Below are 12,762 nucleotides of genomic sequence, written 5' to 3'. Positions count from 1 at the left end.
ACTGTCTTTTACTGGACGATATATTATCTTCTAGTCTTAGAAAAAAAAATATTTATTTATTTTTGCCTGCACTGGGTCTTTGTTGCTGCCTGTGGGCTTTCTCTAGCTGCAGAGCACAGACTCCAGGGAGAGTGGGCTTCAGTGAGTTGTAGCTCAAAGGTTTAGGTGCCCCGTGGCAAGTGGGATCTTCCCAGACCAGGGCTCAAACTTGTGTCCCCTGTATTGGCAGTCAGATTAACCACTGGACAACCAGGGAAGTACGCTTCTAGTCTTTTTTCTTTTGTATGTACGGAAGCACACTGTGTATTCAATTTTGCATATTGCTTTTTTCCCCCTTTGCCTTTTGAGCAGCTTCGAACACTTCTAAAAACAATAATGGCTGCATAGTAGTCCATTATATAGGTGAATTAGTTCAATCATTCTTCTGTTATTAGGTGCTTCCAATATATTGCTGGGACACATAATACTGAAATAAACATCTAGAGGCAAACAAATGTTCAGTCACATCTCTCCTGGAATTGGAATTCTTGGGTGGAGGGGCATGAACTGGGGTATGCATGTGCACATATATATATATGTGAACATATAAACATACAGCAGGTTTTCACTACAGTGTATGAGACTATCCATCTCATTGAATTCTTACCAGTCTTTATTATGAATAGCTAACTAACTTGCAAAAATTATATTTTGCTGTTTTAATGCAGTTTTAAAAAATTACTGTTGAGGTAGAATAATTTTTATTCACATTTATTTGTTATTCAGAATTCCTCTTCTGTGAATTACCTAAGTTCTCAGCTCACATAGCTAGTGGTATCTTTGCATTTTTAAATTTCTTGCAGGAAATCTTTATATACCTTGGCTATTACCAAAGGGAAGAATGTTTGAAAATAATTATTAAGTGCTAAACCCAAGAACAGTGCTCATCTATTGGCAGGCTAAAAGCCCCCACTGGTTATAAACGCTACTCTATTATTCACTCTCACATCTTTACTACTCCCAAAATAGTGCATTTATTCATTCACTCAGCTGGTCTATACCGGGCACTGGGTCAGACCTTTGAGATACAGTAATGAACAAGATCCAGCTCATGCCCTCTGCCAGTGTCGCCAGGCACACACAGCAGTCTTTGCTCATGCTGTGCCCGCAGTGAGCGCAGGGCAATATGGGAACATGAAGCGGACTCCAAGGCCACTTTTGGTGACCACAGGGGCTGCAGAGGCGAGGAGGACACTAAGCAGTGGTGGTGGGAGGAGACTGAGAGGATTTTTAGGATTCTGTTATAAAAAGAAGCAGTATTTTCCAAGTTTCTTCTAAGCTCTTCCTTTCAAATTTATAAGCCATAGACCTCTCCATTTTTTCCTCTAGACTTCTGTACTGCTGGGCCTAAGTGGTAATTTGGTGAGATCTGAAATTCAAAGATCCTATCCACTGCCATCCACCTGCTAAGGGAGAAACATAGGCTCCTCCATGATTGCATTGTCTTCAGTTCCCCAAACAGAATTTCACTAACAGAGTCATCATAGTGCTATTATTTTCATGCAGTGAGCTATCACATTAAAATGTAATACTATGCTTTCATTTTTCTCTGCCCATTTTAAGAGTATCAAGTGGGAACCAGGCACTCTGTGTTGTGTTGGGTGTCAGATGCTTCACATGTGAATGTGAAAATAATATGGTCCCTTCCCTTGAGACACTTTCAGTTTGGCCTGTGAAAATCTGGCCACAAGATAGCAGTTATGGCAGCTGCTGCTGCTGCTTCTAAGTCTCTTCAGTCGTGTCTGACTCTGTGCGACCCCACAGACGGCAGCCCTGGGATTCTCCAGGCAAGAACACTGGAGTGGGTTGCCATTTCCTTCTCCAATGCATGAAAGTGAAAAGTGAAAGTGAAGTCTAAACCAAATAATTTCTTTCTGAAAACAGAAATATTTGGCTGAATTACAAAAACTCTTAAACATTGAGTTAGTGGAAGAGATGGCTGGTGATTCTGGAAAATGTAAATATAACTATATCTTCATGATTTATTAATTTTGATAATATAACTGTAGATTTTATGACAATATTCACCTTTCAATTTTTTTTACAGTAAAGGGGTGGCTAAGTCAACCTAGCAGTAAAAATTGACTGCAGAATAAAGTCTCAGTAAGCTTCAGGAAGACTTTAAAAATTCTTGGTATTTTTATGGCACTCGTTTGGGCAGTAATTAGCATTTAATTGATTGAGATAGATTTGGATCCATAAAAGAAAAAACCTCCCTCCTATTTGGAGAATATCTAATTACTATCTAGATAATAATTAGATATTATTAGATTATCTATAATAATATTTAGATATCTAAATATCTATAGTATATCTAATATAATATTCTAAGTAGAATAGCACAATAAATGAATGCTAATTCTGCAATATCTCACATTTCCAATTTTTCATTTTTTTTCCAAAAAAATAATCCTATTTAAATTCCTAAATAATAACTTCTTCCCTACTGTTCTCTTTCATTAAACAGTAGTGGTCAGGAATTATTTATGTATAATTAATAAGTCCTAAAAAAATTTTTTTTTAATTACACGTTAGGTTAAGGTTTCTTGGTGGCTGTTCTCATTTTGTAGAGACGCAGTGTTTTTTGTATGAAAAAAAAAAAAAAACTATTGGGAGAATGGAGTTCTGTGAGCTCTGAGGATCCAGCTCTTTGCTCGAATGCAGCACTTCTTTGATCATTTAGCCAAAACCTTTCATTAAACACCTGCCTTTGTGAGACCATGAGGGATGGAGGAGAGCCCAGGTCACAGAACAGACAGTCAAGTTACAACATAATCCTAGCAATGAGACATGCAGTGGAGACCGTAGCCAGCTAGACAAAACTCTACATGCTGTGCGAGCATCTGTAAATGGTAGCAGAGTCTGGGGAATGCAGTGTCATGCAGCCTGGAGTGGTTGGTTGTGGTGTTGGGAAAGAGAAACGACTTGATTCAACTTCAGGGGGTTAGCAGCAAGGCTAGGGGAACAGTCTGAGCAAAGACATGGACCTGAGTTTTCCTGGGGCTCCTTGGTATAAAGACAACCCCATCCTGGCTGAGTACCAAATCTGTGTAGGAAACCCTGGGATAGTGGATCATCAAAAGAAACGGGAAGCTTCTATAGCAATTCTCTTAAAGCCAGGCAGAAAACATGGGCCTCCCAGGGCCGGCTTATGAATGATTGGTCAGGACAGAGGCAGGCTGACCAGGGAGGAGGCTGCGGCCACATTAGACGATAAGACCTGGGCCAGGGCTGCCCTGGGATGACAGAGGTGCCAGGGCATCAGCAGAACCAGCTGGAATGAGCCTGCGTCTCTGACTGGGGCTCAGGCCTCTCTTGGTGTGAAGCTAATTGGATCCCATGAGCATTAAATCCCTGATCTGGGCTTCATTAGCACAAGTCTGTCCCCCCCATCCCCCCACTGGAGCTAACCAGTGTGGGTACTGATCTTAATAGGTTGCTATTTTTGCTGCTGGAGTCTGAAGGAAGTGTTTAGTTTCTATGTAATCACACATAGAAATAGGGAAAATTTCTAAATGTCTTTTCTACATATTTTTTTTTGGTAAAATATGAGTGTTTTGAGAAAATGTCACTGCCATGTCCCTCTCTTCCTTACTATGGTGTCACCTGATCTGGGCTTGGGGCCAAGGTGCCTGAGATAAATGCTCTTTAGAGGGATCAATTTCAGAACAATTCCATGAAATAATAGATTTCCTGTGTTTTTCATGTATTAACCGATCCTATTCAGATCCAAATATGTAAAAACTTGAAAACATTCATATAGATTTCTTTAAATGCTAACTTTTAGTTCAGACATTTGGCATACTGCAGACAATGCTGTTTGCTTTATAAAACACACAGTAAAAAGAAAATTATTCCATTTACTTGAATCATATAAAAAAGTCAAAACAAAAAATTAAGATTACAAAGTGATTTCTTGGCCCAAATATTTGGGCCAAGTCTATAATTAACTGGCTGCCTGCCTACATTCATTTTCCTTTGTTCTCTGATGACATAGCCAATGAGAACAAACCAGCCATAAGCAGATAGGTTTGGGATAGGCCAGAGAATTATTCTTTTTGAAATTAAACATTCAGTCATTGGGCTTTGACTGGGTATTATTGGATTAATTGAAAATTTTTCATATTCTGAATGTATTCACTTAATCAAATTTTAATTTGTTTTAAAAGAACACATGAATCAAAGTTAAATGTTAAAGTGCATGGGAGGTTTTAAAACAGAAATTTAAAAAATGAACAAATCAAATTATAATTTAAACTCACCAGTTCACCTTGACAGTATAAAGCATTTGGGAGTCCATACGGTAATGCAAAGGACAAAATATTTAAAAGCAATCTTTTTATGGCTTTATGGATGGGCAGTTATCTGACAAATGGTACCAATAAATCTATAAGGACTTTATTACAACCAACAGAAAATAGGACAATCTCTGTCCTATCACGGTACTCCACCGCGCCCCTACCCCCCAACCATTGGTGGATCACATCATTAGCAAAGATGATGGAAGCAAAAGCTTCAAAAGTGCTTGTATTTGCAACAGCCGGGACATGGAAACAACCTAAATGTCCATCACCAGATGAACAGGTAAAGAAGATATGGTACATATATACAAGGGAATATGACTCAGCTATAAGCAGGAACAAAACTGGATCATCTGTCCTGATGTGGATGGACCTAGAGTCTGTTATACAAAGTGAAGTAGGTCAAAAAGAGAAAAACACAGATTGTATATTAACATGTATGCATGGAATCTAGAGAAATGGTGCAGGTGAACCTATTTTCAGGGTAGGAAGAGAGATGCAGATGTAGAGGATGGACATGTTATGTGGACATGGGGGAGGGGAGAAGAAGGGTGGGCTGAAATAAGGAGCAGCGCTAAAATATTTAGACACTACTGGCTTCTCTGGTGGCTCAAATGGTAAAGCGTATGCCTGCAGTGCGGGAGACCTAGGTTCAATCCCTGGGCTGGGAAGATGCCCTGGAGAAGGAAATGGCATCCCACTCCAGTACTCTTGCCTGGAAAATTCCATGGACTGAGGAGACTGGTAGGCTACAGTCCATGGGGTTGCAGAGTCGGACACGACTGAGCGACTTCACTTCGATAGACACTACCATGTGCAAAACACACAGCCAGTGGGAAGCTGCCACACAGCCCAGGGAGCCCAGCTCCGTGGTCTGTGATGACGGAGAGGGGAAGGAGGGAGGCAACATATGTACACATATGCTGCTGCTAAGTCGCTTCAGTCGTGTCCGACTCTGTGTGACCCCATAGACAGCAGCCCACCAGGCTCCCTCATCCCTGGGATTCTCCAGGCAAGAACACTGGAGTGGGTTGCCATTTCCTTCTCCAATGCATGAAAGTGAAAAGTGAAAGTGAAGTCGCTCAGTCCTGTCCGACTCCTAGCGACCCCATGGACTGCAGCCTACCAGGCTCCTCCGTCCATGGGATTTTCCAGGCAAGAGTACTGAAGCAGGGTGCCACTGCCTTCTCCGATAGAATGTGAGAAATCATAAATAGCTACTGTTTCAAGCCACCACATCTTGGCATGTTTTATTATACAACAAAGGTGAACTAAAGCCATCTCTAGCACAATAAATACACTGAATCCTGAAACGTTTCAAAATGCAATTCAATCTAGAGCTGCAGAGTCTGTGTCACTATCTCTAAGTGCTGGTCACTTAGAGATACGTGATAGAAAGAAGTAGGATTGTTCTACATGGCAGAGACGGGGATTCTCCATCCCCCCTCCCCTGCAATGCTTTTGATTATCATTGCAGGTAAATAATTATTACTGCTAAGTTCATTTCCTCCCTACATTCTCTGTAAGCAGAAAAGTGTTAGCTGTATTCACAAGATCTCCTTTCTTTGGACAAAATACAACGTTTAAGAGGTTCCCAGGGAAAAGCACATGTTTTGCAAGCCACTGACCATTTATTGGGCTTCCCTGGTGGCTCAGCAGGTAAAGAATTCACCTGCAATGCAGGAGGCTTGGATTCGATCTCTGGGTCGGGAAGATCCCCTGTTGGAGGGCATGGCAACCCATTTCAGTATTCTTGCCTGGAGAATCCCATGGACAGAGGAGACTGGCAGGCTCTAGTTCAAGGGGTCGCAAAGAGTTGGACACAACTGAAGCAACTGAGCATGCATGCACGACCACTTATCAGTTATTTCGGAGCCTTAATGTTATTAAATTAGTATCTCAGAGGGAACAAAGGACTGCTTTTTATTTGACTAGAGAAAGACAGTTCTCTTTCTTTTGGGTTGATAGAGGGAAGAAGACTTAAAGTTGAAATGATGCTTGATGTACAGAAACTGAAATTCTAAACAACTTATCTCATGAACACAGCCTAGAAGGCAGGGTTCAAAGGAGCAAGAAGCCCTGATAACTGGAGGTTTACTATTGCTTGGAGAGGAGGACTGGTAAAGTTCAGGCTGGCAATCCAGCCTCACATTCCTTTCGCTCCCTGGTCACAGTCCACACAAGGGGTCCTCAGCCCTGCTCACAACACCGGCTCGGTGGTGACAAGCTGCTGGACAAAAAAAAAATGCAGAGCTTCTGCAACTGGCAACTCCACTTAGAATGAGCTTTGCCCTCCAGAGGTGAATGTTCTTAGTACAGTTCTGTCTTATTTACAGACTGACTCCTTCCTAAGGCTTTTCATATGAAGAGAAAAATGAAAGCTTTATGATCAAAACCATTCCATATTTTAGGATCTGTACAAATAGTCATAACCTTCATTTCTAGTCTCTCTTTCTTTGACTAGCAAGAGACTGTCCTCTTATGAACACAATGAAGAATAAAACAGTACCCCTAAGTTCCTTTTTATAGTCTCAACAGAGGCCATTTGCTATTTCAGCTGATCCTAAAAAGGAGTGTACTCATGAAACATGTGAGGGGAGTTTGATGAACGACAGCAACAAACAGCATCTGTTACCCCATAAAATCTGCTGTGATACTGTAAGGATATTGTTTATTTTCCAGCTTCTGTTCAGACCTCTACACCCACCAGTAGGTGGATGCAACTTCCTGATTGTAGGAGTATACATGGTTGGTAAAAAATTCCAGAAGAACAAAGAGCATCACTGTATTTCAGTGACACTCCACAATGCCAGAGATGACTTCCTCATGAGAACTAGTCCTTTTGCAATTTGCCAAACTAGGACAGCTCTGCAGCTGGTCACTATGGCACTTCTTTGCCAATTATTTTCTTTCTTTCTTTTTGGCTGAGTTGGGTCTTCATTGCTTTGCCGGGGCTCTTTCTAGTTGTGGCGAGCACGGGCTTCTCACTGTGGTGGCTTCTCTTGTTGTGGAGCATGGGCTCTAGGCCTGCAGGCTTCAGTAGTTGTGGCTCACAGCCCCTAGAGCATGGGCTCTGTAGTTGTGGTGCATGGGCTTAGTTGCCCCAAGGCATGTGGAATCTTTCCAGACGAGGTATGGCACTGAACCTGTGTCCCCTGCATTGGCAGGCTGATTCTTAACCACTGTACCACCAGGGAAGTCCTCTTAGCTAATTACTTTCTACTGTCTCAATAGTCCTCAGGGCACATTTCTTTCTTTTTTAAATTTATTATTTTTATTTTTTAATATAAATTTATTTATTTTAATTGGAGGCTAATTACTTTACAATATTGTGGTGGTTTTGCCATACATTGACATGGATCCGACACAGGTGTACATGTGTAAATTGGAGTATAGTTGCTTTACAATGTTGTGTTAATTTCTACTGTATAGCAAAGTGAATCAGTCACACATATACGCATATATACTGTCTTCCTTGGATTTCCTTTCTATTTAGGTCACCACAGAGCCACAGGGCACGTTTCTTGACCTGATGCTAAAAATCATCTCAGATCAGGCCACTTTGTTTGGCTGGCTTCATCACACGGTCTCTGAGGTTAATGGTCAGGGGTACCACACCCAGACTTTATTTGTAGTTTTACTCCCACATTTGAAAACCTGCCAAATAAGGTAAGCCAGACTGGCTTCTGCATTGATTCCGTGATTCATTTGCTCATTCATTCATGAGCCCACATTATACACTGGTTTCTGTGAAAGCCTACTGAAGAAATAAAACACTTGCCTCTGGCCCATCAAAATTTACAGTCCAGGTGGCCAGTCAACATGCCTTAGAAGTGAAGAAAGAACAAAGGTAGTATTTTAGGAAAGCAGTAATGACAACGGTAGGTGGGGCTCTTCCCTTCACCTTACCCATCTTCCTTCCCTTACCTTGCTCTGATGGGTTGAGATCCTAATCTGGGTCCCAGAGCACTACCATTTCCAGGAGAATTCTTTCTTGCTAATGCTGGGGATATAGAAGTTGTTCTTTGAGGCACCTGAAACGAAACCAGAATTCAGAAATATTTTCCATAAAATAACTTCCATGTGGTACTGCCTGAAATGCAGCCTACTCCTTTCCTAGGATCTGCCGGGAGACATGGAATGATCAGAAACAGGAAAGAAACATCTCAAAGAAATACTTAACTCCCTAAACAATATCAAACGAAAGGCAATGAGGCACATTTTAGCAACTATTAATGAGTACTGCCTTCAATGTTAAAAACAAATTTAGAAACACAGCGAGTAAATTACTGTGATGCACAGGGCTAAAATAACTGCCTTCCTTTGTGTGCACAAGAGTGGTGGACACCAGAAATTTCTTTGGGGTATCATGAACTCAGTTGGCCACTGGAAACTGCATCTGATGACAGTCATCCAGATAAATAAGAGTTCCATTTTTAACTCACAGCACAACTGATAAACAGATGAGGAAACTATGAAATCTGGTGAGAAACTAGGGTATCAGACTAGAACTTGGGACATAAGCTCAGTGAGCTCAGAGAAATGACTGGAATAGGTCCTAAATATTTCCACTTGCTAACCAAGTTGCAATTGCTAATTCAAAACAAACTCCTAACACTGTGATTCCAGAGGTTAATTTGCAAATGTAATTTAAAAAATAGGATTAGTAATGAAACTGCTGGAAGGTCTTCAAAAAACTATGTGAGTACCAGTTAGACTGTGAACTACAGTTGGAAATTGTATCATTAGCTTATTGGTCAAGGGACTTAGGTAAATTCAAGTATGCCTCATTTTATAAAACATTTTCTAATGAAATTGAATACTGTTGAGCACACCAAAGGAGTTTCAACATGAGGGGAGAGCAGAGGAGAAATTTACTTTATGAAAAGTGACCAGGAAACGAAAATGTGACAGCTAGGTGGGCTAAACATTCTCCAGGTGCTTTGATGTTTCTTTTTTGGAGGTCCTTTTAAAGTGGATTTATATTGGGTTGGCCAAAAAGTTCATTTGGTTCTAAAAGTAAAACTAAGAAAATTTTTTTTCATTTTCACCAAGAACATCATTGAATAATATATCCACTAACAGAACGAACTTTCTGACCAATCTGACATTTTGTACTAGATATTTTAAAATTATGCTTTGTTTTGATATCATTGCTTAATATGTTAAAGAATATTTACCATGAATACAAGTTTTCTTGGTTATTATAAAACATTTTAAGATAAAGACCTAGAAAGATGAGTCAGTGAAGTGATGCAGAATGACCAAAATCAGTGCTCGCACCTGCTCAGTTAAATATTACTGCTATTTTTCCTTTTGTATTTGGTCACCTGAAATAGAGGGTCTAATGAATCATTAAAACCTAAAACCCTTGTATTGATCTAAAGTTTTTCTTCCAGAGTTAATAAATGTGTGCTTGCATGTTTGAAGAGAATGGACCAATGACCTCAAATGTCTCCCCAGCTCTCCTGTCTGCCCCTCTGCCCATCCTGTTTTTCAGGTTGAACTTTGCTCCATAAATAACCTTGCCTAATGCCATCCCCAAGACAAGAACAACAAAAAAGCCATCATCAGCTAATTTCATTTGCAAAGCCATGGAAATTTTTTTGAGAGGACGATAGGAAAAATATTTGAAAACATTTGGATAAAAAGTACTATTTTTTTTTTTTCCTAGAATCAGTAATGGTATGGATCTATGTAAACTGTGAGGCATCCCATTTGTCCTGGCTCCTCAGCTAAGTTCAAGAGAAAGGGAATCCTGAACCAGAAAGAATCTGATGCAACATTTCTACAGTGTTTTGAAATACTTCAGGTTGTCTGTAGTGAGATGCACAGCCATGTGTTAGGACATTTTGGAATGTATAACAGCTTGATATGGGCAAACACAAAACAGATGGAACCAAGCCAGTGCAATTTAATCCTTGGTACAACCTGGCCTAGCTTTCCTTAGTGGAACCAACTAACATATTCTAAGAGCATTACTATTTTCTGAACACCTGAAATGTGGTTTCACTCTGTGCTTTAAAAATAGAAATAAACAAATTCTTTTCTTTTTAATCTGGAAATTTTAAGTTTGTCTAGATATAGATTAAGTCATCAGTGAGAATATCTGTATTATTCTATTTCTCAAGATGGATAGTATTAATGAATAGTTTGGAAGGCTTGGGGTTGGGAGTTCTAATTCTGGATACAGGATATATGCTTTCACGTAGAGCCTCCATTTCTTTGGGGAAAATGGAGATTACAGATGATGAATGACAATCCAAGTCTTAGCCTGGGAATGAGGAGGGACCAGTATAAATGCTAGAAGGGATGGTGCTGTGTTATCATGTTCTTTGGTATTATGAATGGTCTGCAACAGGGGCAATAATGATAACAGTAATAGTTAGTAGTAGTAATAATAAACATTGATGACAATGATAGAGATGATGGTAAAAACTCCAGTAATGTTACCTTTGGTGGAATGTCTTCTTCCTGTCGTAACCAAGAGCTTCGGTCAAACTTCTCAATGCGAGTGGGGAGAGGTGGGTTTTCAGAGGTGGGATCTGAGTTCTGGCGTGGCATCTCGACACGGTGAGAGCTCACATTCAGAGCCTCCTGAAACCCAGAGAGGCCCTTCGTGGGCTGCTCATGCACCGACTGGGAGGCGGTCAAGGCAGGTCCCTGGGATTTCACTGCTACCAGATGCGGGATCTAAGCATCAAACCAACACCACAGCAGCATTATTAGAAGTAGTAGTAGTAGTTGCTCACTTGTGTCTGACTCTTTGTGACCCCAGGGACTGTAGCCCACCAGGATCCTCTGTCCACGGGATTCTCTAGGTAGTGATTCCTGGAGTGGCCATCTCCTTCTCCAGGGGATCTTCCTGACCCAGGGATCAAACCTGGGTCTCCTGCATTGCAGGCAGATTCTTTACTGTCTGAGTCACCAAGGCAATGCGATCAACTAGGATCTCACGAGAAAGGAGGGTAAAATTTTAGGGAGAAAGAACCAGAGCACATGGAGCCCATAGCAGCTCTTTGCAGCATGCTTTTCAAAGCTCTCCCAAATTTCCTATTTTAGAGCTGGAGGGCTGGACCAGACTTGCTGGCAAAGAGTTAAATGATGGACTTGGGACTGTTAAGAAGTCAGTGAAATAAGTGTCATGATAATAATGATTTTCAGTGAACATTTATTGACCAGCAATACATTTACAAGCACTTCTGATCATACAAACTTCCTCCTTTCAATCTCCTAACTTGGACTTCAGAGAGTGCTCTGTGAAACAAGAATTGCTCTCAACTTCTTTCTTCTTATGAACTCATTAAATACCATGAGCTGGACACAATTATTCTTCTCATTTTACTCATGAGAATGTAAGGTATAGAGAAGGTAAATGACAACCTAGATTTCACAGCTAACATGCGCCAGACACTGGATTGTAACCGACACATACGCCTCATTCCAGTTCCCATGTTATAACAGCCTAACTGCTATGTGATCCTGCTTCTGGTGAACTGGCTCTTACCACCTAGGATATTATACATCTCACAACACTAGGATGTTTCTTTTAGAGTTGGAAGTCTCACAGTTTGGCATGTATTGATATCATTCATGCAGGGAAGAAATGCAGACTTTAGGTAGAAATATAGCTTTTTAAGACAAATCATGACCACCTATAGTTTGGAGAACCCTTCACCGCTCACACTTCCTTGTTCATGCTCACGTGAGCCTATCTTCTCCTCCAATGTGCAGGGAAGCTCCCAGGAGACAAGAGCCATGTCAGACTTCTTCTCTCTGAGTCTAGCACCATGCCTGGCATATTGAAGGTGGTCAATCAATCCTGGCTGGGAAAACATCTAGAGTATTTTCTAAATTAAACTGTTAATTCAATAAACATTAATCTAGTATTTGCTTTGTACCAGGTACCTATCAGACTCTCTTTGGTCTGAAATCTCAGTGCCCAGACTGCTAGAGGACACCTCCACAGCCCTCCTCCACCAGTCTGGCCCTGTTCCTTCTGCGCTTGAGGTCTCATCTCTGGAGCAGCCTTGCCCTAGACTCTTCAGACCCTCTTGATTCAGGAGACTGGAATGTTGCTAACTATAGTTCCAAGGAAATTCTCAAAGTCCATTTCAGCTGAGTGTATGCTTCAACGAGAATAGAACTGTAACCAATAAAATTTATATTAAGGTTGTGTACGTGTGTGCTCAGTTGTGTTAGACTCTTTGAGACCCTTAGGACTATAGCCTGTCAGGCTCCTCTGTCCATGGCAATTTCCTGGCAAGAGTACTGGAGTGGGTTGCCTTTTCCTTCTCCAGGGGATCTTCCTGACCCAGGGATCGAACCTGCATCCCCTGCATCAAAGGTGTATTCTTTACCTCTGAGCCACCGGGGAAGTCCATATTAAGGTTAAATATCATTAAATATATTAAGCATTAAC

At 40.9% G+C, this 12,762-nt stretch overlaps 1 protein-coding gene across 6 annotated transcripts in view; it reads right to left on the bottom strand.

Moving 5' to 3' along the window:
* TNIK (TRAF2 and NCK interacting kinase) overlaps positions 1-12,762 on the bottom strand; it is a 396,955-nt gene that overhangs the window by 49,916 nt on the left and 334,277 nt on the right. For all 6 annotated transcript variants that reach the window (XM_013964598.2, XM_005675313.3, XM_013964609.2 and 3 more), the window contains 2 exons: positions 10,794-11,033; positions 8,268-8,374 (listed from right to left, as the gene is read on the bottom strand). In XM_013964598.2, the coding sequence (XP_013820052.1) occupies positions 8,268-8,374; positions 10,794-11,033 (347 nt within the window). The remainder of the gene's footprint in view (positions 1-8,267; positions 8,375-10,793; positions 11,034-12,762) is intronic.

This window comes from Capra hircus, chromosome 1 (assembly GCF_001704415.2).
Source record: "Capra hircus breed San Clemente chromosome 1, ASM170441v1, whole genome shotgun sequence".
Classification (NCBI taxonomy): domain Eukaryota; kingdom Metazoa; phylum Chordata; class Mammalia; order Artiodactyla; family Bovidae; genus Capra; species Capra hircus.
Note: the sequence above shows the minus strand (reverse complement) of the source record. Positions and strands in the feature narration are given on the sequence as shown.